The sequence below is a fragment of the Symphalangus syndactylus genome, chromosome X (assembly GCF_028878055.3).
Source record: "Symphalangus syndactylus isolate Jambi chromosome X, NHGRI_mSymSyn1-v2.1_pri, whole genome shotgun sequence".
Classification (NCBI taxonomy): domain Eukaryota; kingdom Metazoa; phylum Chordata; class Mammalia; order Primates; family Hylobatidae; genus Symphalangus; species Symphalangus syndactylus.
The window spans coordinates 73,131,394-73,158,635 of NC_072447.2; the positions used below are offsets into that span (position 1 = coordinate 73,131,394).

The window sequence follows — 27,242 nt, forward strand, 5'->3', positions numbered from 1 at the left end:
TCACAGAGTCTTGCTGATTCCTAGCACAGCAGTCTGAGATCAAACTGCAAGGCAGCAGCGAGGCTGGGGGAGGGGCACCTGCCATTGCCCAGGCTTGCTTAGGTAAACAAAGCAGCCGGGAAGCTCCAACTGGGTGGATCCCACCACAGCTCAAGGAGGCCTGCCTGCCTCTGTAGGCTCCACCCCTGGGGGCAGGGCACAGACAAAAAGACAGAAGTGACCTCTGCAGACTTAAATGTCCTTGTCTGACAGCTTTGAAGAGAGTAGTGGTCCTCCCAGGACGCAGCTGGAGATCTGAGAATGGGCAGACTGCCTCCTCAAGTGGGTCCCTGACCTCCAAGCAGTGTAACTGGGAGGCACCCCCTAGTAGGAGCAGACTGACACCTCACATGGCCGGGTACTCCTCTGAGACAAAACTTCCAGAGGAATGATCAGGCAGCAGCATTCCCAGTTCATGAAAATCTGCTGTTCTGCAGCCACCACTGCTGCTACCCAGGCAAACAGGGTCTGGAGTGAACCTCTAGCAAACTCCAACAGACCTGCAGCTGAGGGTCCAGTCTGTTAGAAGGAAAACTAACAGAAAGGACATCCACACCAAAAACCCATCTATACATCACCATCATCAAAGACCAAAAGTAGACAAAATCACTAAGATGGGGAAAAAACAGAGCAGAAAAACTGGAAACTCTAAAAAGCAGAGGACCTCTCCTCCTCCAAAGGAACACAGTTCCTCACCAGCAATGGAATAAAGCTGGATGGACAATGACTTTGATGAGTTGAGAGAAGAAGGCTTCAGACGATCAAACTACTCCGAGCTACAGGAGGAAATTCAAACCCATGGCAAAGAAGTTAAATCTTTGAAAAAAAATTAGACGAATGTATAACTAGAATAACCAATACAGAGAAGTGCTTAAAGGAGCTGATGGAGCTGAAAGCCAAGGCTCGAGAACTACGTGAAGAATACAGAAGCATCAGTAGCCGATGTGATCAAATAGAAGAAGGGGTATCAGTGATGGAAGATGAAATGAATGAAATGAAGCAAGAAGGGAAGTTTAGAGAAAAAAAGAATAAAAAGAAACAAACAAAGCCTCCAAGAAATTTGGGACTATGTGAAAAGACCATATATACGTCTGATTGGTGTACTTGAACGTGACGGGGGGAATGGAACCAAGCTGGAAAACACTCTGCAGGATACTATCCAGGAGAACTTCCCGAATCTAGCAAAGTAGGCCGACATTCAGATTCAGGAAATACAGAGAACGCCACAAAGATACTCCTCAAAAAGAGCAACTCCAAGACACATAATTGTCAGATTCACCAAAGTTGAAATGAAGGAAAAAATGTTAAGGGCAGCCAGAGAGAAAGGTCAGGTTACCCACAAAGGGAAGCCCCTCAGAATAACAGCAGATCTCTCGGCAGAAACTACAAGCCAGAAGAGAGCGGGGGCCAATATACAACATTCTTAAAGAATTTTCAACCCAGAATTTCATATCCAGCCAAACTAAGCTTCATAAGTGAAGGAGAAATAAAATGCTTTGCAGACAAGCAAATGCTGAGACATTTTGTCACCACCAGGGCTGCCCTAAAAGAGCTCCTGAAGGAAGCACTAAACATGGAAAGGAACAACCGGTACCAGCCACTTCAAAAACATGCCAAATTATAAAGACCATCGAGGCTAGGAAGAAAGTGCATCAACTAACGAGCAAAACAACCACCTAACATCATAATGACAGGATCAAATTCACACATAACAATATTAACTTTAAATGTAAATGGACTAAATGCTCCAATTAAAAGACACAGACTGGGCTGTGGGTTGGCGGGCCAGTGGGATGGCAGATGAGGAAGAAGACCCCACCGTGAGTGATCGTCTTTGTCCAAAACCTGTCTTTTCTTCACTCCTTCGGGCTCAGTAGCGGAGGCAGAGTTCAGGATCGGATCTGCTTGCCTTAGTGAATTCAGCGGACAGAGTTCGGGGACTTCACGCCCTAAGGATTTATCATTTTAGAAAATGGGGAAGGACATGAAGGAAGATAGGTTTTGTGACCCCTTTCCCTTTGATTTTGGTCTGTATTTGCCAGACACTGAAACACGTACAGAATCATCAGAGTTTGAGGAAGAAAATGAAGAAATTGGAGGAGGTGCAGAAGGTGGACAGGGTAAAAGAAAGAGACTTTTTTCTAAAGAATTGCGATGTATGATGTATGGCTTTGGGGATGACCAGAATCCTTATACTGAGTCAGTGGATATTCTTGAAGATCTTGTCATAGAGTTTATCACTGAAATGACTCACAAGGCAATGTCAATTGGAAGACAAGGTCGAGTACAAGTTGAAGATATCGTCTTCTTGATTCGTAAGGACCCAAGGAAGTTTGCCAGGGTTAAAGACTTGCTTACTATGAATGAAGAATTGAAACGAGCTAGAAAAGCATTTGATGAAGCAAATTATGGATCTTGACACTTTCTGTAGTTTCTGAAAATTACCATCTGGGGAAACCATATATAATAATTGTATATTTTCTAAAGTAAGGTTCTGATATCTAGCCATGTAAATGAAAGATGGAGAAACACAAAGTTTTCAGCCTTTATTTTTATGCCTTTGATTTTAGAGTGATATTGGTGCATGTAATTGCCTGCCTTTGTATTACCATACTTGAATTACTTACTGGGTTTTAATGACCACACATAAGTCAAAGTACCTTGCAAACCATGTCGTTCCTTCTGACTTTTGACTATGTAAAGGATAAAGTAGTATTTGTGTGTTAGGTATGTTTATGCCCTTGTAACCTTGTAAGCTATACTGTAGCTTTTTTTTTTTTTTTGAGACGGAGTCTCGCTATGTCGCCAGGCTGGAGTGCAGTGGCATGATCTCAGCTCACTGCAAGCTCCACCTCCCGGGTTCAAGTGATTCTCCTTCCTCAGCCTCTTGAGTAGCTGGGAAGTGTGGGCGCCTGCCACCATGCCTGGCTAACTTTTTGTATTTTTAGTGGTGACAGGGTTTCGCCATGTTGGCCAGGATGGTTTCGATCTCTTAACCTCGTAATCCACCTGCCTCGGCCTCCCAAAGTGCTGGGATTACAGGTGTGAGCCACCGCGCCTGGCCTACTGTAGCTATTTAATATGTGAAATCTAAATGGCATTTTTGACTTGACAGCTCAGACTTGTACTTCATGTATTCAGAAGTTTTTAGACAACAACTAGTTTATTGTCTAGTTCATTATTAAAGATAATGAACTAGGCCGGGCGTGGTGGCTCATACCTGTGATCCCAGCACTTTGGGAGGCTGAGGCGGGCAGATCATTTGAGGCCAGGAGTTCCAGACCAGCCTGGCCAACATGGCAAAACCTCACCTCTACTAAAAATTAAAAAATTAGCCAGGCATGGAGGCATGCGCCCATAATCCCAGCTGCTTGGGAGGCTGAGGCAGAAGAATTGCTTGAACCCGGGAGGCGGAGATTGCAGTGAGCCCAGATGGTGCCACTGCACTCCAGCCTGGGCAATAGAGTGTGACTCTCTCAAAAAAACAAATACAGATAATGAACTGGTTTGCATTTCTTTTAAAGAGATGATAGAGGAAAATACAGTTTTTTGTAAGAATGTTTATCTCTCTTAAGAGATAATCTGTTTTAATTTTCTTCAGATAACAAGTTACTATTATTTTTTAAGAAAGCAAGTTTCACGGGCCGGGCGCGGTGGCTCACGCCTGTAATCCCAGCACTTTGGGAGGCCGAGGCGGGCGGATCACGAAGTCAGGAGATCGAGACCATCCTGGCTAACACGGTGAAACCCCGTCTCTACTAAAAATACAAAAAATTAGCCGGGCACAGTGGCAGGTGCCTGTAGTCCCAGCTACTCGGGAGGCTGAGGCCGGAGAATGGCGTAAACCCGGGAGGCGGAGCTTGCAGTGAGCCAAGATCGCAGCACTGCACTCCAGCCTGGGCGGCAGAGCAAGACTCCGTCTCAAAAAAAACAAAACAAAAAAAAAAGAAAGCAAGTTTCACATTGCTTTCACAACACATAATGCTGTGTTGGAAGGCTTTTTGATTTAAAATCTTTTTGGATTTATAACATCCTGTTAAAGTTTTAGGAGAACCCGTTTTCCCAGATCAGATTCAAGCTTCTAAAAATAAATGCTTTCAGTAGCAGGAATGGCATTGCTTAAAAAGCTGATGGCAGGGTAAGCGTTTGGGTTAGTGTTTTATTAACATATTTGTAAGTACTTGTTCATTGTGGAAATATGTCCTTGACTAAAACCATATGCGGCTATGGAAACCATGTTTGTAGTTCTGGATAAACAGGTTTTGTGTGTATTTACTCTATATATTAAATTATTATTGCCCTTAGTTTAAAGTAAGGATTACAGTTGGATTTACGTAGATCACTGAATGTTATTATTGTTTATGAAACTTAACTTTTTGTGTGCCGCTTATAAACATGATCTATAAATCAGTGCTTGGGAAAATTTTACTTTCTTAATCTACTGATACAGGAATAAAATATGAACAATTAAACAGGTAAAAAAAAAAAAAAAAAAAAAAAAAAGACACAGACTGGCAAATTGGATAAGGAGTCAAGACCCATCAGTGTGCTGTCTTCAGGAAACCCATCTAATGTGCAGAGACACACATAGGCTCAAAATAAAGGGATGGAGGAAGTTCTACCAAGCAAATGGAAAACGAAAAAAGGCAGGGGTTGCAATCCTAGTCTCTGATAAAACAGACTTTAAATCAACAAAGCTCAAAAGAGACAAAAAAGGCCATTACATAATGGTAAAGGGATCAATTCAGCAAGAGCTAACTATCCTAAAAATATATGCACCCAATACAGGAGCACCCAGATTCATAAAGCAAGTCCTGAGTGACCTACAAAGAGATGTAGACTCCCACACAATGATAGTGGGAGACTTTAACATGCCACTCTCAACATTAGACAGATCAATGAGACAGAAAGTTAACAAGGATACCCAGGAATTGAACTCAGCTCTGCACCAAGTGGACCTAATAGACATCTACAGAACTCTCCACCCCAAATCAACAGAATATACATTTTTTTCAGCATCACACCACACCTATTCCAAAATTGACCACATTATTGGAAGTAAAGCACTCCTCAGTAAATGTAAAAGAACAGAAATTATAACAAACTGTCTCTCAGACCACGGTGCAATCAAACTGGAACTCAGGATTAAGAAACTCACTCAAAACCACTCAACTACATGGAAACTGAACAACCTACTCCGGAATGACTACTGGGTACATAATGAAATGAAGGCAGAAACAAAGATGTTCTTTGAAACCAATGAGAAGAAAGACACAACATACCAGAATCTCTGGGACACATTCAAAGCAGTGTTTAGAGGGAAATTTATAGCACTAAATGCCCACAAGAGAAAGCAAGAAAGATCCAAAATTGACACCCTAACATCACAATTAAAAGAACTAGAAAAGCAAGAGCAAACACATTCAAAAGCTAGCAGAAGGCAAGAAATCACTAAAATCAGAGCAAAACTGAAGGAAATACAGACACAAAAAACCCTTTAAAAAATTAATGAATCCAGGAGCTGGATTTTTGAAAAGATCAACAAAATTGATAGACCGCTAGCAAGACTAATAAAGAAGAAACAAGAGAAGAATAAAATTGATGCAATAAAAAATGAAAAAGGGGATATCACCACCAATCCCACAGAAATACAAACTACCATCAGAGAATACTACAAACACTTCTATGCAAATAAACTAGAAAATCTAGAAGAAATGGATAAATTGTTTGACACATACACTCTACCACGACTAAACCAGGAAGAAGTTGAATCTCTGAATAGACCAATAACAGGCTCTGAAATTGTGGCAATAATCAATAGCTTACCAACCAAAAAAAGTCCAGCACCAGATGGATTCACAGTGGAATTCTACCAGAGGTACAAGGAGGAACTGGTACCATTCCTTCTCAAGCTCTTCCAATCAATAGAAAAAGAGGGAATCTTCCCTAACTCATTTTATGAGGCCAGCATCATCCTGCTACCAAAGCCTGGCAGAGACACAACCAAAAAAGAGAATTTTAGACCAATATCATTGATGAACATTGATGCAAAAATCCTCAATAAAATACTGGCAAACAGAATCCAGCAGCACATCAAAAAGCTTATCCACCATGATCAAGTGGGCTTCATCCCTGGGATGCAAGGCTGGTTCAACACAACGCAAATCAATAAATGTAATCCAGCATATAAACAGAACCAAAGACAAAAACCACATGATTATCTCAATAGATGCAGAAAAGACCTTTGACAAAATTCAAGAACTCTTCATGCTAAAAACTCTCAATAAATTAGGTATTGATGGGACATATCTCAAAATAATAAGAGGTATCTATGATAAACCCACAGCCAATATCATACTGAATGGGCAAAAACTGGAAGCATTCCCTTTGAAAACTGGCACAATACAGGGACGCCCTCTCTCACCACTCCTATTCAACATAGTGTTGGAAGTTCTGGCCAGGGCAATTAGGCAAGAGAAGGAAATATAGGGTATTCAATTAGGAAAAGAGGAAGTCAAATTGTCCTTGTTTGCAGATGACGTGATTGTATATGTAGAAAACCCCATTGTCTCAGCCCAAAATCTCCTTAAGCTGATAAGCAACTTCAGCAAAGTCTCAGGATACAAAATCAATGTACAAAACTCACAAGCATTCTTATACACCAATAACAGACAAACAGCCAAATCATGAGTGAACTCCATTCACAATTGCTTCAAAGAGAATAAAATACCTAGGAATCCAAGTTACAAGGTACATGAATGACCTCTTGAAGGAGAACTACAAACCATTGCTCAATGAAATAAAAGAGGATACAAACAAATGGAAGAAGATTCCATGCTCATGGATTGGAATAATCAATATCATGAAAATGGACATACTGTGCAAGGTAATTTATAGATTCAATGCCATCCCCATTAAGCTACCAATGACTTTCTTCACAGAATTGGAAAAAACTATTTAAAGCTCATATGGAACCAAAAAAGAGCCCGCATTGCCAAGTCAATCCTAAGCCAAAAGAACAAAGCTGGAGGCATCACACTACCTGACTTCAAACTATCCTACAAGGCCACAGTAACCAAAACAGCATGGAACTGGTACCAAAACAGAGATATAGATCATTGGAACAGAACAGAGCCCTCAGAAATAAAGCCACATATCTACAACCATCTGATCTTTGACAAACCTGACAAAAACAAGCAATGAGGAAAGGATTCCCTATTTAATAAATGGTGCTGGGAAAAATGGCTTGCCATATGTAGAAAGCTGAAACTGGATCCTTTCCTTACACCTTGTACAAAAATTAATTCAAGATGGATTAAAGGCTTACATGTTAGACCTAAAACCATAAAAACCCTAGAAGATATCCTAGGCATTAGCATTCAGGACATAGGCATGGGCAAGGACTTCATGTCTAAAACTCCAAAAGCAATGGCAACAAAAGCTAAAATTGACAAATGGGATCTCATTAAACTGAAGAGCTTCTGCACAGCAAAAGAAACTACCATCAGAGTGAAAAGGCAACCTAAAAAATGGGAGAAAATTTTCGCAACCTACTCATCTGGCAAAGGGCAAATATCCAGAATCTACAATGAACTCCAACAAATTTACAAGAAAAAATCAAACAACCCCATCAAAAAGTGGGCGAAGGACATGAGCAGACACTTCTCAAAAGAAGACATTTATGCAGCCAAAAAACACATGAAACAATGCTCATCATCACTGGCCGTGAGAGAAATGCAAATCAAAACCACAATGTGATACCATCTCACACCAGTTAGAATGGCCATCATTAAAAAGTCAGGAAACAACAGGTGCTGGAGAGGATGTGGAGAAATAGGAACACTTTTACACTGTTGGTGGGACTGTAAACTAGTTCAACCATTGTGGAAGTCAGTGTGGCGATTCCTCAGGGATCTAGAACTAGAAATACCATTTGACCCAGCCATCCCATTACTGGGTATATACCCAAAGGACTATAAATCATGCTGCTATAAAGACACATGCACACGTATGTTTCTTGTGGCACTATTCACAATAGCAAAGACTTGGAACCAACCCAAATGTCCAACAACGATAGGCTGGATTAAGAAAATGTGGCACATATACACCATGGAATACTATGCAGCCATAAAAAATGATGAGTTCTTGTCCTTTGTAGTGACATGGATGAAACTGGAAATCATCATTCTCAGTAAACTATCACAAGGACAAAAAACCAAACACCACATGTTCTCACTCATAGGTGGGAATTGAACAATGAGAGCACATGGACATAGGAAGGGGAAGATCACTCTCCGGGGACTGTTGTGGGGTGGGGGGAGTGGGGAGGGATAACATTAGGAGATATACCTAATGCTAAATGACGAGTTAATGGGCGCAGCACACCAACATGGCACATGGATACATATGTAACAAACCTGCACATTGTGCACATGTACCCTAAAACTTAAAGTGTAATAATAATAAAATAAAAAAAGAATGTATTAGTAATGTACATAATAATACCAACATGATGACATACATAAGTTTCTTAAAGGTAAAAAATGGAATTTTTTCCTGTTTAATTTTTAGTGTACTTAAATTTTAATTTTGCTTTAAAAAATAAACTAATTTTTCATTTCACTCGCTGCTACAAAAAAAAAAAAAGAATGATGACAATGCACTTAAAGGGCTCAAGGGAAATGGTGGGAAGGGAGTGAGGGATAAAAAACTATACATTGGGTATAATGTACACTGCTCATGTGATGGGTGCACCAAAATCTTAGAAATTACCACTAAAGAACTTTTGTGAAGTGTCTGTTCATATCCTTTGCCCACTTTTTGATGGGGTTGTTTGTTTCTTTTCTTGCAAATTTGTTTCTTTGTAGATTCTGGATATTAGCCCTGTGTCAGATGGATAGATTTAGAAAATTTTCTCCCATTCTGTAGGTTGCCTGTTCACTCTGATGATAGTTTCTTTTGCTGTAAGAATTTATTCATGTAACCAAAAACCACCTGTTTTCCAAAAACCTATGTTAATAAAAAAATAATAAAATAAAATAAACCAAAGAGTTCCTTTGTAATAACAATAATAATAATATTTGCCATTTACTGAGCACTTGGTATGTTCTAGGCACCATGCTAAGTTCTTTAATATGCATTATATTGTTTAATCTTCACAACAGCCTTATCAGTTAGGTGGTACTATTTCCATCTTAGAAACAGAGAAACTAAGTTCCGGAAAGGTTAATTAACTTGCTCAAAGTCATACATCTAGTAATTGATAGAGTTGGATGCCAAACACAGATTGGCCTTACAACTTAAAATTATAATTATGCCTGTAATTATTTATATATTTCTCTTAACGTTTTTCTATCTCCCTTAGTTAGACTATTAGCTCTATGAGAACATCGGCTATATCTAGTTTGCTCAACATTCTATCTCCAGCGTCTAGTACAGTGCCTGGAATGTACTGAATAGTCTGTAAATGTTTTATGAACTAATAAATGATAATAAAGTCCAACAAGTTTGTTCACTTAAGTATTCTTAGTTCATAACACTTAGCATCATTGGTCTGTGTAATGTCATTATTTGTTTTTGTTTTTGTTGGTTTTTAAATTGTTTTCACTTATTTATTTTTTATCCATTCCCTACTCTCTTCTCCACCTCCCCATATTATACTATTCCGATATATAATATATTCTTATGTGTGAATCCTTGTAAGTTCATTTTTTCTGTGCATATATTATAACATTTATATAAATGATATTATATATCTAATTGTTGCTTTTTATTCAGCACTTAAAAAAATCTATCAATGTGTCCATGAATATACCAAGTCTATCGTTTGGCTTGCTGCCTAATATTTTTTATACTCTATCTACCACATCTTATTTATTCACTCTTTTAGTGATGGGCACCTAATTTGCTTCTAACATTCCAACACCACAAATATTATTGCAATTAAAATTGTCATATGTGTCCCAGTACTCTGTGAAAATTTGTCATAACAGGATCACTTGGCTCATAGGGTATACAGGTTGAGTATCTCTTATCTAAAATACTTGGGACAAGAAGTGTTTCAGATTTGAGATTTTGAGGATTTTGAAATATTTCCACTCTACGTGGTTGATATAGTTTGAATGTTTGTCCCCTCCAAATCTCATGTTGCAATGTGATCTCAATGTTGGAGGTGGAGCCTGGTGGGTGGCTCCACCTTTCTAGTTTTTTCTTGTCAGATTACTATGAAGTGGTAACATTGTTTTTGTGTATAGTTCTCAAATTACTGATGAATTTCAGCATCTTGTCATGTTTTTAGTTTTAATGATTACTTATTTTTTGGAATCCCTATAGCTCTTCATCTTTATTACTGATTTGTAGGCATTCATTAAATATACAGGCATACCTTAGAGATATTGCAGGCTTGGTTTCAGACCACTGTATTAAAGCTAATGTCACTATAAAGTAAATCATTTGGAGGCAACAAGGTAAAAAAAAAAGAAATATATATATATACACACACACACACATATATGTACGCACACACACACACATATAACAAGTCACATGAATATTGTGATTTTCCAGTACAAATAAAAGTTGTGTTTACACAATATGGTATTCTCTTAGTGTGAAATAGCATTGTGCCTGAAAAATGTACATATCTTATTTCAAAGGTATTTTATTGCTAAAAATACTAATGATTATCTCAGTCTTCAGTGAGTTGTAATACTTTTACTGGTGGAGGGTCCTGCCTCAGTGTTAATTTCTGCTGACTGATCAGGGTGACTGATAAGGGTGGAGGTTGCTCAACATTTCTTAAAATAAAACAACAATTAAATTTGCCACATCAATGGACTTTTCTTTTCATGTAAAATTTCTCTGTAGCCTGTGATGCTGTTTGATAGCGGTTTTTGAACTTCTTTCAAAATTAGAGTCAATCCTCTAAAATTTTGCTGCTTCTTTATGAACTGAGTTTCTGTTGTATAAATTTATGTAATATTGTAAATATTTTGTGTCATTTCCACAATGTTCACATCATCTTTACCAGGAGTAGATTCCACTTCAAAAACTTCTTCATTTTCTCAGTCATAGGAAACAAATTTTCATCCGTTTTACCATGAGACTGCAGCAATTCAGTCACATCTTAAGTCTCCACTTCTAATTCCAGTTTTCTTGGTATTTCTACCACATCTTCAGTGACTTCCTCCACTGAAGTCTTGAACACCTCAAAGTCATCCATAAAGGAGTTTGGAATAAACTCACCTAAATCTCTGTTAATGTTGACATTTTTACCTCTTCTCATGAATCATGAATGTTCTTTATGGCATTTGGGATGGTGATTTTTTTCCAGAGGGTTTCAGTTTAATTTATCCAGGTGCATCAGAGGAATCACTATCTCTGACAGCTATAGCTGTGCAAAATATATTTCTTAATTAATAATACTTGAAAGTTAAAAATACTTCTTGATTCATGAGTTGCAGAATGTATGTTGTGTTAATATCACACACACCATGAAAACAACATTAATCTCCTTGTATCTCTCCATCAGAGCTCTTGAGTGACTAGGTGCATTGTCAATGAGCAGTAATATTTCGAAAATAATTCTTTTTTCCTATGAGTAGGTCCCCAAAACGGGCTTAATATGTTCAGTAAACAATGCTATAAACAGATGTACTGTCATCCAGGCTTTGTTGGTCCATTTACAAAGCACATGTGGAGTAAATTTGGCATAATTCTTAACGGGCTTAGAGCTTTTGGAATGGTAAATGAGCATTAGCTTCACCTTAAAGTCATCAGCTGCATTAGCCCCTATCAAGAGTCATCCTGAAGCTTCAAAGCTTTAAAGTCAGGCATTGACTTCTGTCTAGCTGTGAAAGTCATAGATGGCAGCTTATTCAAATAGAAGACTGTTTCGTCTACACTTTCAGTGTAGCCACCATCATCTATTATCTTATCTAGATCTGGGAAACTTGCGCTTCTCCATTAGCATGTGCTGCTTTACCTTGTACTTTAATCTTATTGAGATGGCTGCTTTACTTCAACCTCATGAATTGACTTCTGCTTGCTTTTAACTTTTCTTCCTCACCTCTCTCAGCCTTCATAGAGTTGGAGAGAGTTGTGGCCTTGCCCTGTATTGGGTTTTGGCTTAAGGGAATTTTGTTGCTTGTTTGATCTTCAATCTAGACCACTAAAACTTTCTCACTAACATCAATAAGGCTGTTTCAATTTTTTATCATCTGCATGTTCACTGGAGTAACACTTTAATTTCTTTCAATGTCTTTTGTTTTGAATTCACAACTGCTAACTCTTTGGCAGAAGAGGCCTAGCTTTCATCCTATCTAAGCTTTCGACATGCCTTCTTCACTAACTGTATTCGTCTCTAGCCTTTGATTTAAAGTGAGAGATGTGCTACTCTATCTCTTACTTGAACACTTAGAGGCTGTTATAGGGTTATCAATTATTTTAATTACGATATATTTTTGTCTCAGGGAATAGGAAAGCCTGATGAGAGGAAGAGAGATGTGGAAATGGCCGGTCATTATAGCCCAACAATTAATGATTAAGTTTGCCACATATGGGTGTGATTTGTAGCACCAATAATCATCAAAGAATACTGATCAAGGAAGAAGGCAGAGTAGCATGGTCAAATAAAATCCTCCAGCCGTTGTCTCCCCACAGGAACACTGAATTAAACAACTATATATGCAAAAGAAAGCACCTTCATATGAACCCAAAGCCAGATAAGTGGTCACAGTATCTGGTTTCAACATAACAACAAGGAAAGGGTTATTGGAAAGGGTAGGAAGGACAGTTTTACATTGACTATACCACCTCTTCCCCAATCCTAGGCAGTAAAGCACTGAGAGAATATATGTGTGCTTGAGGGAGAGAGCAAAGTGAGTGTGGGACTTCACACTGGAACTCAGCATAGCCCTGTCACAGAACTCAACACTGGGCAGAACTTTGCTGGTCTCCATGGAAGGAGCATGTATAACAGCCCTGGAGCAAAGGGGAACCTTCCACCCCAGAGGAAGGAATTTGAGTCCTAATATCACTGGCTGACTAAAGTGTCCTGGGGCTCTAAATAAGTTTGAGTGTCAGTCAGGCTACAGAGAATGTTGTCCTTGGAAAAGCCATGGGATGGCATTGGTCTCTGAGGCAGTGGGCTTGAGATACAACCCAGTGCAACACCTGCTGCAGTAATCACAGGAGTGCCCACTTCACTCTTTCCCCACCACCAAGCGGTGCAGTGCAGGGAGAGACTCCTTCAGCCTGAGTAAAGGAGAAGGAAGAGATCAGAAGACTTTTTTCTTACAATGTGAGTACTAGCTGAGCCATGCTAAAAATATCAGAGGGATTCCTTAATCCCCATATTCCAGGTCTTTTCCTTTGGATGGCATTTCTAGACCCACCCCAGGCCATAAGAGAATATGCTGCCTTGGTGGGATGGATATAGTTCAGGGATTATTTACCACGTGCCAACTAAAATGGCTTTCTGGCTTGAATTAGTGGCAGTTACGCAGTAGCAGCCACAGGCCTTAGACTGGTGCCCTTACTGGGCTGGTACGGGAGGTTGTAGGCTTCAGGAGCAACCCAGAGCAGTACCAACTGTTGTGGCCACAGGAGTGTTTATATTGCTTCTCCCCCAACTCCAGGCAGCCCAGCAGTGAGAGAGACTCCTGCTTGGGGGAAGGGATGGAAAAAGACAAACCTTTGTCTGGGAACCCAGGGAATTCTTCTCTATCATTTCCAAATCCACCAAGCCTGCATATCCAGGAATCTGCACGAGTCGTAGTGTTTCAGGGTTTAGGAGGGTTCTCCTAGTGCTGAAATGGCTGCAGGAACCACAGGCATAGGTTAACAATACTCATTGTCCTTTGAATTTTTGGAAAACCCTCTCAAGAAGTACGGGTACAAAGAAGCCCAAACTGTGAAGACGAATAAATATCCAACTCTTCATTGCCCAGACATCTATGTACATCCACAAGAACCAAGAATATACAGGAAACAGACCTCAACAAACAGACTAAATAAGGCACCAGTGACCAATTCTGTAGTTATGGAGATATGTGACTTCTCGGACATGGAATCTGAAATAGTTTTCTTCAGGAAGTTTGACAAACGTCAAGATAACACAGACAAGGAAATCAGAATTCAATCAGATAAATTTAACAAAGATATTAAAATAATTTTAACAAGTAGAAATTCCGAAGCTGTAAAATTCAACTGAACTGAAAAAATGCATCATTGTCTTCCAACAGCAAAGTTAATCAAAAGATGAAATAAATACTGAGCTGTATGAAAATGCACAAAAAGAAAAGAAAAATGGAAAAAGAATAGAAAGAATAAAGCATGCCTACAAGATCTAGAAAAAGCCCAAATGGGAAAAATTAAGAGCTACTGGCCTTAAAGAGGATGTGGAGAGTTGATGGGGGTAGAAACTTTATTCAAATAAATAATAACAGAGAACCTCCCAAAGCTAGAGAAACGTATGGAGACCCAGATACCAGAACGTCAAGAAACAACAAGAAGATTCAACACAAATAAGACTAACTCAAGACTATATCAAATGTTGAATGTAATAATCAAACTCTCAAAGATAAATAATTCTAAAAGCAGCAAAAGAAAAGCAAATAACATACAAAGGGACTCTGTTACATCTTACTTCTCAGCAGAAACCTTACGTGCCAGGAGGGAATGATGTATGTATTCTAAGTTCTGAAGGAAAAGAAGGAAGAAAGTGGCAGATAAGAGGCAGGGCTGGCCGGGCGCGGTGGCTCACGCTTGTAATCCCAGCACTTTGGGAGGCCGAGGCGGGCGGATCACAAGGTCAGGAGATCGAGACTACGGTGAAACCCCGTCTCTACTAAAAATACAAAAAATTAGCCGGGTGTGGTGGCGGGCGCCTGTAGTCCCAGCTACTCGGAGAGGCTGAGGCAGGAGAATGGTGTGAACCCGGGAGACAGAGCTTGCAGTGAGCCAAGATCGCGCCACTGCACTCCAGCCTGGGCGACAGAGCGAGACTCCGTCTCAAAAAAAAAAAAAAAAAAAAAAAAGGCAGGGCTAACTTGCAGCTCCCTCTTAGATGGACAGAGCAGCATGTGGAGATCCACATCATGAACTTTTGCTGCAAGAATTACCACACGAACATACAAGAAAAGCCAAGAGAATTCACAGACCCTTCGAAGGAAGTGGATTGCCACTGCAGGCTACATGGGACATCCGAGGAACTGTGAATCAGCTTGCTTTCTCAGCTAGGAGTCTTGTAGCCTGGTGAAAGTTCTCAGCCCTGCTCTCTGGCTGCTGGGAAATAAACTTGGTGCTGTTCTTGGGGTAGGGTGGGAGTGAGACAGTACTTTTGGGCTATAAGCTGCATGGGAGCTGGGTGAGGCCTGTGGCTGCTGGCTTTCCCCATTTTCTCTAGTGACCTGTGTGACACAGCAGAGGCAGACATAATCTTTCTGGAAACATAACTTCATTGCCCCAGGAACCATACCCCCATCCCCCACAGCAGCCGCAACAAGCCCTGCCCAAGCAGAGTCTGATCTGAGACCAACCTAACCCTGCTCCCACCTGATGGTCTTTCTCTACCCACCCTGTTAGCAAAAGAAAAAGGACATATCTCTTGGGAGCTCTATGGCCCCACCTGCCACATGATTCTATACTACTGCAGCTGATGCACTCTTGAAAGTGTCACCTCCTGGCTGGAAGACAACCAACACAAAAACAGTGCACTTAACAAAAAATGAAACCAAGGACCCTCACAGAGTCCACTTCACTCCATTGCTACCTGCAACAGAGCAGGTGCCGGTATCCATGGCTTTAAGACTTGAAGACAGATCATATTACAAGACTCTTTGCAGACGCTTTCCAGTAGCAACCTGGAGACTAGTAGCTCCACTGGGTGGCTAGATCCAGAAGAGAAATAGCAGTCACTGCAGTTTGGCTCTCAAGAAGCTCCATCTCTAGGGGAAAAGGTAAAGCACCATATCAAGGGAGCATGCTGTGGGACAAAAGAATCTGAACAGTAGCACTTGAGCCCCAGATCTTCCCTCTGACATAGTCTACCCAAATGAGAAGGAACCAGAAAAACAGTTATGGTAATATGACAAAACAAGGTTCTTTATCTCCCCCAAAAGATTACACTAGCTCACTTGTAATGTGTCCAAACCAAGATAAAATGTCTGAATTGCCAGAAAAAGAATTCAGAAGGTCAACTATTAAGCTAATCAAAGAGGCACCAAAGAAAAATGAAATCCAACTTAAAGAAATCAAAAAATGATATAGGATATAAATGGGAAAAAGTCCAGTGAAATAGATAGCGTAAATATAAAAAATCACAACTTCTGGAAATGAAGGACACACATAGAGAATTGCAAAATGCACTATAAAGTCTCAGAAGTATAACTGAACAAGTAGAAGAAGGAACTCCAGAGCTCAAAGACAAGGCTTTTGAATTAACCCAGTCCAACAAAGACAAAAAGAGTTGTAAAAAATGTAAAAAGCCTCCAAGAAGTTGAGGATTTTGTTAAATGACAAACCTAAGAGTAATTGGTGTTCCAGAGGAAGAAAATAAGTGTAAAAGTTTGGAAAATATATTTTAGGAAATACTAAAGGAAAACTTCTGCAGCCTTCCTAGTGATCTAGACATCCAAATACAAGAAGCATACATACACACACACACACACACACACACACACAAACACCTGGGAAATTTTTTACAAAAAGCTCATCACCTAGGCACATAGTCATCAGCTTATCTAAATTCAAGATGAAGGAAAGAATTTTAACAGTTGTGAGGCAAATGCATCAGGTAACCTATATATTAAAACCTATAAAATTAACAGCGGTATTTCTCAGCAGAAACCCTACAAGCTGAAAGGGATTGGGGTCTGATCTTTAGCCTCCTCAAACAAAACAATTATTAGCCAAGAATTTTGTATCCAGCAAAACTAAACTTCATAAATGAAGGAAAGATACAGTCCTTTTCAAACAAATGCTGAAGAATTCACCATTATGAAGCCAGCACTGCAGAACTTGCTAAAAGGAGCTCTAAATTTTGAAACAAATCATCAAAATACACCAAAACAGAATTTCCCTAAAGCATAAATTTCACAGTACCTATGAAGCAATGACACAATGAAAAAAACCCAAGGTGCTGAGACAACAAATAGCATAATGAATAGAATAGGACCTCACATCTCAATACTAACATTGAATGTAAATGGCCTAAATGCTCCACTTAAAAGATACAGAATGGCCGAATGGATAAGAACTCACGAACCAAATATCTGCTGCCTTCAAGAGACTCACCTGACACATAAGGACTCACACAAATTTAAAGAGGTGGAAAAGATGTTTTATGCAAATGGACACCAAAAGGGAGCAGGAGTAGCTATTCTTAGACAAAGTTTTAAGCAACAGCAGATAAAAAAGACATAGAGGGACATTATGTAATGATAAAAGGACTAGTTCAACAGGAAACTATCACAATCCTAAATATATATGCACCTAACACTGGAGCTCCCAAGTTTATAAAACAGTTACTACTAGACATAAGAAATGTGATAGACAACAACAAAATTATAGTGTGGGTCTTCAGTACGCCACTGACAGCAGTAGACAGGTTATCAAGACAGAAAGTAAACAAAGGAACAATAGACTTAAACTATACCCTAGAAAAAATGGATTTAACAGATAGTGCAGAACATTCTACCCAATAACTGCAGAATGTACATTCTAATCATCAGCACATGGAACATTCTCCAAGATAGACACAACAAGTTTCAGTACATTTAAGGAAATTGAAATTATATCAAGTACTCTTTCAGACCACAGTGGAATAAAATTGAAAATCAACTCCACAAGGAACCCTCAATACCATGGAAATTAAATAACCTACCCTTGAATGATCCTTGGGTCAACAATGAAATCAAGATGGAAATTTAAAAAACTATTTGAACTGAATTATAATATTGACATAACCTATCAAAACCTCTTGGATGCAGCAAAAGGTGGTGCTAAGATGAAAGTTCATAGCATTAAATGCTTACATCAAAAAATCTGAAAAAGGAGAAATAGACAATCTTGGGTCACATTTCAAGGAGCTAGAGAAACAAACCCAAATCTAGCAAAAGAAAATAAATAATTAAGATTAGAGCCGACCTAAGTGAAATCGAAACAAACAAACAAAAAACTATACCAAAGATAAATAAAACAAAAAGCTGGTTCTTAGAATAGATAAAATTGATAGACCATTCACAAAATTAACTGAGAAAAGAAGAGAGAAGTTCCAAATAAGCTCAATTAAATACAAAATGGGAGACAATACAACCAATATCACAGAATTATGAAAGATCATTCTAGGCTACTGTGAACACCTTTATGCACACAAACTAGAAAACCTAGAGGAAATGGATAAATTTCTGGAAATATGCAACCCTCCTAAATTTAACCAGGAAGAAATAGAAACTCTGAGCAGATCAATAACAAGGAGCAAGATTGAAATTTTAAGTAAAAAAAAAATTACCAACAAAAAAAATCCAGGACTAGATGGATTCACTAGTTGAATTCTGTCAGGCATTCAAAGAAGAATTGGTACAAGTCCTGTTGACAATATTCCACAAGATAAAATAAAGAAAATCCCTTCTAAATCATTCTATGAAGCCAGTATCACCCTGATACCAAAACCAGGAAATGACGTAACAACAATAAAAAAAAACTACAGACCAATATTCCTAATGAACATAGATAGAAAAATCTTCAACAAAATAAAAGCTAACCAAAGCTACTAGAATACCAAAAAGATAATCCACCATGATCAAGTGGGTTTTATATCAGGGACACAGGAGTAGTTTAACATCTGCAAGTCAATAAATGTAATGCACCACATAAACAGAATTAAAAACAAAACTCACATGATCATCTCAATAGATGCAGAAAAAGCATTTTACAAAATCCAGCCTCACTTTATGATTAAAACCCTCAGCAGCAGCATCATAGAAGGGGCATACCTTAAGGTAATAAAAGCCATCTATGACAAATCCACAGTTAACATGATTCTCAACAAGGTAAAGTTGAAAGCATTCCTTCTGAGAACCAGAACAAGACAAGGATGTTCACTTTTACCACTTCTATTCGACATAGTAGTAGAAGTCCTAGCCAGAGCAATCAGAAAAGAGAAATAAATCAATGGCATCCAAATCAGTAAAGAGGAAGTCAAACTGTGACTATTTGCTGATGACATGGTTGTATACCTTAAAAATTCCAAAGACTTATCCAAAAAGCTTCTAAAGCTGATAAATGAATTCAGCAAAGTTTTTGGATACAAAATTAATGTACACAAATCAGTAGGCATGCTGTACACCAACAGCAACTAAGCTGATAATAAATTCAAGAATTCAACCCCTTTTACAATAGCTGCAAAATAATAATAATAATAATAATAATAATAATAATAATAATAATAATAATAAACTTAGGAAATTATATAACCAAGGCTGTGAAAGACCTCTACATGGAAAAACTACAAAACACTATTGAAAGAAATCATAGATGACACAAAGAAATGGAAACATCCCATGCTCATGGATGGCTAGAATCAATATTGTGAAAATGACCATACTGCCAAAAGCAGTCTACACATTCAATGCAGTTCACATCAAAATACCAGCATCATTCTTTACAGAAATAGAAAAAAAAAAATCCCAAAATCCATATAGAACCAAAAAAAGAGCTTGCATAGCCAAAGCAAGACTAAGCAAAAAGAACAAATCTGGAGGCATCACATTACCTGACTTCAAACTATAGTATAAGGTTATAGTCACTAAAACAGCATGGTAGTGGTATAAAAATAGGCACATATACCAATGGAACAGAATAGAGAACCCAGAAATAAAGCCAAATACAGCCAACTGATCTTTGACAAAGCAAACATAAACATAAAGTAGAGAAAGGACACCCTATTCAACAAATGGTATTGGGTAATTGGCAAGTCACAGGTAGAAGAATTAAACTGAATCCTAATCTCTGACCTTATACAAAAATCAACTCAGCTGGATATTGTGGCTCATGCCTGTAATCTTAATGCTTTGGGAGGCCAAGGCAGGTGGATCATGAGATCAGGAGTTCAAGACCAGCCTGACCAATATGGTGAAACCCTGTCTCTACTAAAATTACAAAAATTATCCAGGTTTGGTGGCACATGCCTGTATTGCCAGCTACTCGGGAGGCTGAGGCAAGAGAATCACTTGAACCTGGGAGGCGGAGGTTTCAGTGAGCTGAGATCATGCCACTGCAGCCAACTGATCTTTGACAAAGCAAACACAAACATAAAGTAGGGAAAAGACACCCTATTCAACAAATGGTATTGGGTAATTGGCAAGCCACAGGTAGAAGAATGAAGCTGAATCCTAATCTCTCAACTTATACAAAAATCAACTCCTCCAGGCATTGTGGATCACTGCAGATCACTCAGATCACTGCATTCCAGCCTGTGTGATAGAGGGAGACTCTGTCTCCAAAAAAAAAATAAAAATAAAAATAAAAAGAGCAACTCAAGACGGCTGAAGGAATTAAACCTAAGATCTGAAACTATAAAAATTCTGGGAGATAACATCAGAAAAACGCTTTTAGGCATTGGCTTAGGCAAAGACTTCATGACCAGGAACCCAAAAGTAAATGCAACAAAAACAGATAAATAGATGGGACTTAATTAAATTGAAAAGCTTCAGCACAACAAAAGAAATAATCAGCAAAGTTAACAGACAACCCACAGATTGGGAGAAAGTTTTTGTAGTCTATACATCTAACAATCAATGCTCAGTCTCTACAAAGAACTCAAACAAATTAGCAAGAAGTAAACAATACCATCAAAAGATGGGCTAAAGACATGAAGAGACAATTTTCAAAAGAAGATATAGAAATGGCCAAAAAACATATGAAGAAATGCTCAACATCACTAATGATCAGGGAAATGCAAATCAAAACCACAGTGTGATACCACCTTATTCCTTCAAGATTGGCCATAATCACAAAATCAAAAAATAATACATGTTATTGTGACATGGATATGATGAGGGAATGTAAACTCATACAACCACTATGGAAAACAGTGTGGAAATTCCTTAAAGAACTAAAAGTAGATCTACCATTTGATCCAGCAATCCCACTCCTGGGTATCAACCCAGAGGAAAAGAAGTAATTATATGAAAAAGATACTTGCACATGCATATTTAGAGCAACACAATTCACAATTGGAAAAATATGGAACCAGACCAAATACCCATCAGTTAATGAAGGTGTAAAGAAACTGTAGTATTTATATACAATGGAATATTACTCTGCCATAAAAAGGAATGAAATAGTGGAATTCACAGCATCCTGGATGGAATCACAGATTATTATTTTAAGTGAAGTAACTCAGCAATGGAAAACCAAACATCATATGTTCTCATAAGTGGGAGCTAAGCTATGAGGATGCAAAGACGTAGGAATGATACAATTGCCTTTGGGTACTCGGGAAAGGGTCAGAAGGTACTGAGGGATAAAAAACTATGAGTTGGGTACAGTCTACACTGCTTGGGTGATGGGTTCCCCAAAATCTCCTAAATCACCAGTAAAGAACTTATTCATATAAACAAACGTCAACTTCCCCCTAGCGCCAAAAAAAAACAATTGAAATTTTAAAAAGCATAGGAAAAAAATTCTAGCCTAAATATTATATTCAGCAGTAATTCTTCAAACATGAAAGAGAAGTAAAGATTTCCCCAGACAAACAAAACCTATGGATTTATATCAACATCAGACCTTTATTATATGGAAATACTTAAGGGAATTCTTGAGTCTGAAGGAAAAGGATGCTAATGAACATCAAAAATTTTTCTGAAGGTATAAACTCATTATCAAAAGTAACTACACAGGCCAAGATAGACTACTTTAATGCTGTAATTTTGGTGTGTCAACCACTTCTATCATTAATATGAAGACTTAAGGATAAACCTATTTGAGATAACTATAACAATTTGTTAAAAGATAGGCAATTATCGGGGAACCAGCCCCCAATATTTCACCATAGGTCCTTTCTATTTTCCCTAAGTGTTGGCTGGTCTGAGAAATAAAGAGAAAGAATACAAAGAGAGAAATTTTACAGCTAGGCCTCCAGAGGTGCCATCACATATTGGTAGGACCATGGTGGCGACCCCGAGCTGCAAAACCTGCAAGTTTTTTTTAGGGATTTCAAAAGGGGAAGGGGTATACGAATAGGAAGTGGGTCACAGAGATCACATGCTTCAAAGGGCAATAAAAGATCACAAGGCAAAGGGCAGAGCAAGATCACAAGGCAAGGGCAAAATTAGAATTACTGGTGAGGGTCCATGTCTCACTGGGCACGCATTGTCTTGATAAACATCTTAACAGGAAACAGGGTTCGAGAGCAGACAACCAGTCTGAGTAGAATTTACCAGGCTGGAATTTCCCAATCCTAGTAAGCCTGAGGGCACTGCAGGAGACCAGGGCGTATCTCAGTCCTTAACCTTATAAAACAGACACTCCCAGAGTGGCCATTCATAAACCTACCTCCAGGAATGCATTCCTTCTCCAGGGTCTCAATTATTAATATTCCTTGCTGGGAAAATAATTCAGTGATATCTCTCCTACTTGCACATCCATCTATAGGCTTTCTGCAAGAAGAAAAATATGGCTGTATTCTGCCCGACCCCGCAGGCAATCAGACCTTATGGTTATCTTTCCTTGTTCCCTGAAAATTGCTGTTATTCTGTTCTTTTTCAGGCTGCACTGATTTCATATTGTTCACACCCATGTTTTACAATCAGATTTCATATTGTTCAAACACACGTTTTACAAACAATTTGTACAGTTAACACAATCATCACAGGGTCGTGAGGTGACATACATCCTCAGCTTATGAAGATGACGTGATTAAGAGATTAAAGTAAGACAGGAGGCCGAGTGTGGTAGCTTATGCCTGTAATCCCAGCACTTTGGGAGGCCAAAGTGGGTGGATCACGAGGTCAGGAGATTGAAACCATCCTGGCTAACACGGTGAAACCCTGTCTCTACTAAAAATACAAAAAAAAAAAAAATTAGCCGAGCACGTTGGTGGGTGCCTGTAGTTCCAGCTAATTGGGAGACTGAGGCAGGAGAATGGTGTGAACCCAGGAGGCAGAGTTTGCAGTGAGCTGAGATCATGCCACTGCACTCCAGCCTGGGTGACAGAGCAAGACTCTGTCTCAAAAAAATAATAAAATAAAGTAAAGTAAGACAGTTGTAAGAAATTATAACAGTATTGATTTTGGGAACTAATGAATGTCCATGAAATCTTAACAATTTATGTTCTTCTGCCGTAGCTTCAGCTGGTCCCTCCATTCAGGGTCCCTGACTTCCCACAACAGGCAATATAAAAAGATGAAGAAAGAACAAAAAGTCAGATGGTGGTACAGATGGAATTAAAGTGCAAGGTTTTTAGTATTTTCATTGCTTGTTATTTTGCTTTTCATTATGATCAAAGTTATCCTCAGTTTAAAAAATTGCTTATAACGTGTTATTTGCAAGCCTCATGGTATTCACAAAGCAAAAATTATAATAAATTCACAGGAAATAAAAAGCAACAAATTTAAAACATACTACCAGAGAAAATCACTTAGACATAAAGGAGGACAAGAAGGAAGGAAGAGAGGGCTAACAAAACAACACTAAAATAAATAACAAAATAGAGGTAGTAAGTCCTTACATATCAATATTAACATTGAATGTAAATGGACTAAATTATCCAACCAAAAGACATAGAGTGGCTGAATGGATGGGAAAAAAAAAGACTCAACTATATGCTGTCTAGAAGAAACTTACTTCACCTGTAAAGTTGTATATAGTCTGAAAATTGAGGATGGAAAAACACATTTCCTGCAAATAGAAACCAGAAACGAGGAGGAGCAGCTATACTTATATCAGATAAAATAGTTTTTATGCCAAAAGTATTTAAAAAGACAAGGATGTGATTTATATAATGATAAGGGGGTCAAGTTAGCAAGAAGATATAACAATTGTAAATGTTTGTGTTCCCAATGCTGGAGCACACAGATGTTTAAAGCAAATATTATCAATGCTAAAGAGAGAGATATACACCCCAATACAATTACAATGGGGGACATTGAGACCCCTTTTTCAGCACTGGATAGATCTTGTAGACAAGAAATTAGCAAAGAAACATTGAACTTAATCTGGAGTATAGACAAAATGGGCCAAATAGACATTTACAGAACATTTTATCCAACGGCTACAGAATACACACTTGTCTCTTCAGTATATGAAACATTCTCAAGGATAGGCTATATTTTAGGCCACAAAGCAAGTCTTAAGTAATTCAAAAAAATTGAAATCATATTAAATATCTTCTCTGACTACAATGGAATAAAACTACAAAAAATAATAAAAAGAACTTTGGAAATTACACAGATATTTGGAAATTAAATAAATGTGCTCCTGAATGACCATTGGGCCAATGAAGAAATTAAGAAGAAAATTTAAAAAAAATCAGCAATGAAAATTAAAACAAAACATACCAAAACTGATGGGATATGGAAAAAGCAGTACTAAGAGGGACATTTATAGCAATAAACATCTACATATTAATAAATGTAAACTTCAAATAAACAACCTAGTAGTGCACTTTAAAGAACTAGAAAAAGGAGAGCAAAGCAAACCCAAAGTTAGTAGAAGAAAAGAAATAATAAACATCAGGCCAGGCGCGGTGGTTCACACTTGTAATCCCAGCACTTTGGGAGGCCGAGGCGGACGGATCATCAGGTCAGGAGATTGAGACCATGGTGAAACCCCGTCTCTATAAAAATACAAAAAAAATTTAGCCAGGCATGGTGGCGGGCGCCTGTAGTCCCAGCTACTCGGAGAGGCTGAGGCAGGAGAATGGCGTGAAACTGGGAGGCGGAGCTTGCAGTGAGCCGAGATTGCGCCACTACACTCTAGCCTGGGTGACAGAGCTAGACTCTGTCTCAAAAAAAAAAATAAAATAAAACAAAAAATAAAAATAAAAAAAGAAATAATAAACGTCAAAGAAGAAATAAATGAAATTGAGACAAAAATATAGGATAAATGGAATGAAAAGTTGTTTTTTCAAAAGATAAACAAAATTGATAAACTTTTCACCAGACTATGAAAAACAGGAAGACAAAAATAAAATCAGAGACAAAAAAAGAGACATTACAGTGGATACCACAGAAATTGAAAGCATCATGAGAGAGTATTATCAACCCAATTATTTAAAGAAGAACTAATATCAATCCTTTTCACACTATTCTGAGAAGGGACTAATTCTAAATTCATTCTACAAGTACAGTATTACCCTGATGCTAAGACCGGACAAAAACAAAACAAACAAACAAAACTACAGGCCAAGATCTCTGATGAATATGCATGCAAAAATACTAGCAAACTCAACTCAACCCACATGAAAAAGATTATCCATCATCATGTAGTGGAATTCATTTCAGGGATTCAAAGATGGTTCAGCATATGCAAATCAATAAGTGTGATAAATCACATCAACAGAATAAGGGACAAAAAAACATGGTAATTTCAATATATGCCAAATAAATACTTGATAAAATTCAACATTTCTTCATGATAAAAGCTCTTTAAAGAACTTGGTACAGAAGGAACATACCACCATATGATAAAGTCAATATATAACAAACCCACAACTAGTATCATACCAAATGGGGAAAAACTGAAAGCCTTTTCTTCAAGATCTGGAGCAAGACAAGGATGCCCACTTTCACCACTATTATTCAACATAGTATTGAAAGTCCTAGCCACAGCAGTTAGGCAAGAGAAATAAACACAAGGTATTTAATTTGGAAAGGAGGATGTCAAATTATTTTTGTTTTCAGATAGTATGATTTCATATTTAGAAAAATGTAAGGACTCTACCAAAAGAATAATAAAAAAAGGAGTCTATTAGAACTGACAATCAGTAAAGTTGCAGTATACAAAATCAGTAGGATTTATTAAGTTCCAGGATACATGTGCAGGATGTGCAGGTTTGTTACATAGGTAAATGTGTGCCATGGTGGTTTGCAGCACAGATCAACCCCTCATCTTGGTATTAACGCCAGTATCCATTAGCTATTTTTTTCTGATGCTCTTTCTCCCCCCACCACTTCTCCAGACAGGCCCCATTGTGTGTTTCCTCCCCATGTGTTCTGATCATTTAGCTCCCACTTATAACTGAGAACATGTAGTGTTTTGTTTTCTGTTACTGCATTAGTTTGCTGAGGATAATGGCTTCCAGCTCCATCCATGTCCCTGCAAAGGACATGACCTTGTTCCTTTTTTTGGCTACATAGTATTTTTTTGATGTATATGGATTACGTTTTCTTTATCCAGGCTCTTATTGATAGCTATCTGGGTTGATTTCATGTCTTTGTTTTTATGAATAGTGCTGCAATGAACATATGCATGCATGTATCTTTATACTAGAATAAATTATATTTCTTTGGGTTATATACCCAGTAATGGGATTGCTGGGTCAAATGGTGTTCCTGCCTCTAGATCTTTGAGGAATTACTATTTTGTCTTCCACAGTGGTTGAATTAATTTACACTCCAACCAACAGTGTAAACACATTCCTTTTTCTCCACAACCTCACCAGCATCTGGTGTTTTTTGACTTTTTAATAATTGCTATTTTTATTGGCATGAGATGGTACCTCATTGTGGTTTTGATTTGCACTTTTCTAATGGTCATGTTACAGGATTCCTTTGGTGCAATTTCACCAGCTGGAAATCTCTCCAGCCACTGCCATCTCTGCCTGGGCCTCCCTCAGGGCCTGCTGGGCTCACTTTGCCCACTCAGCCTGGCAGGCTGAGTTCAGCTTGCATCCCAGCCTGGCAGGCTGAGTTGAGCTTGCATCCCAGCCTGGATTGCTTGCCTGCTGTGGCTCTGCACTCAGCCCACAGCTAGCCTGGGCATGCTGCAAGCAGATTCCAACTTGGGCGCCTATATCTATATCAGGGAAACATGGTGGTGCCCCAAAACTCGAAGATGCCAGCAATCACGGTGCTTCAAGGGGTGTTACAGCTCTTGATCAGGGAATCCTGCGGTCTGAGCTTCCAAAAGATGTCACAGCTCTTTACTTCCATAGCTCAGCAAGTGGGACCGTGTTACCTCAGTTTTTACTTCCACCTTTT

At 38.5% G+C, this 27,242-nt stretch overlaps 2 protein-coding genes across 4 annotated transcripts in view; both read left to right on the forward strand.

The window, feature by feature from the left end:
* ZC3H12B (zinc finger CCCH-type containing 12B) overlaps positions 1-27,242 on the forward strand; it is a 490,484-nt gene that overhangs the window by 173,856 nt on the left and 289,386 nt on the right. The gene's annotated exons all lie outside the window — the stretch shown is intronic.
* LOC129476371 (transcription initiation factor TFIID subunit 13) lies at positions 1,790-4,543 on the forward strand. 2 transcript variants are annotated; one of them, XM_055269233.2, is made up of 2 exons: positions 1,790-1,859; positions 2,111-4,543. In XM_055269233.2, the coding sequence occupies exons 1-2, from the start codon at positions 1,833-1,835 to the stop codon at positions 2,456-2,458; spliced, it is 375 nt and encodes a 124-aa protein (XP_055125208.1). In that variant the 5' UTR covers positions 1,790-1,832; the 3' UTR covers positions 2,459-4,543. The 2 variants fall into 2 exon arrangements, with proteins under 2 accessions (XP_055125208.1, XP_055125207.1); XM_055269232.2 differs by lacking the exon at positions 1,790-1,859 and having other exon boundaries at positions 1,868-4,543.

Bases quoted from the DNA above. Each gene is read 5' to 3' on its own strand.
- LOC129476371 (XM_055269232.2), top strand. From the start codon at position 2,012: ATGGGGAAGGACATGAAGGAAGATAGGTTTTGTGACCCCTTTCCCTTT.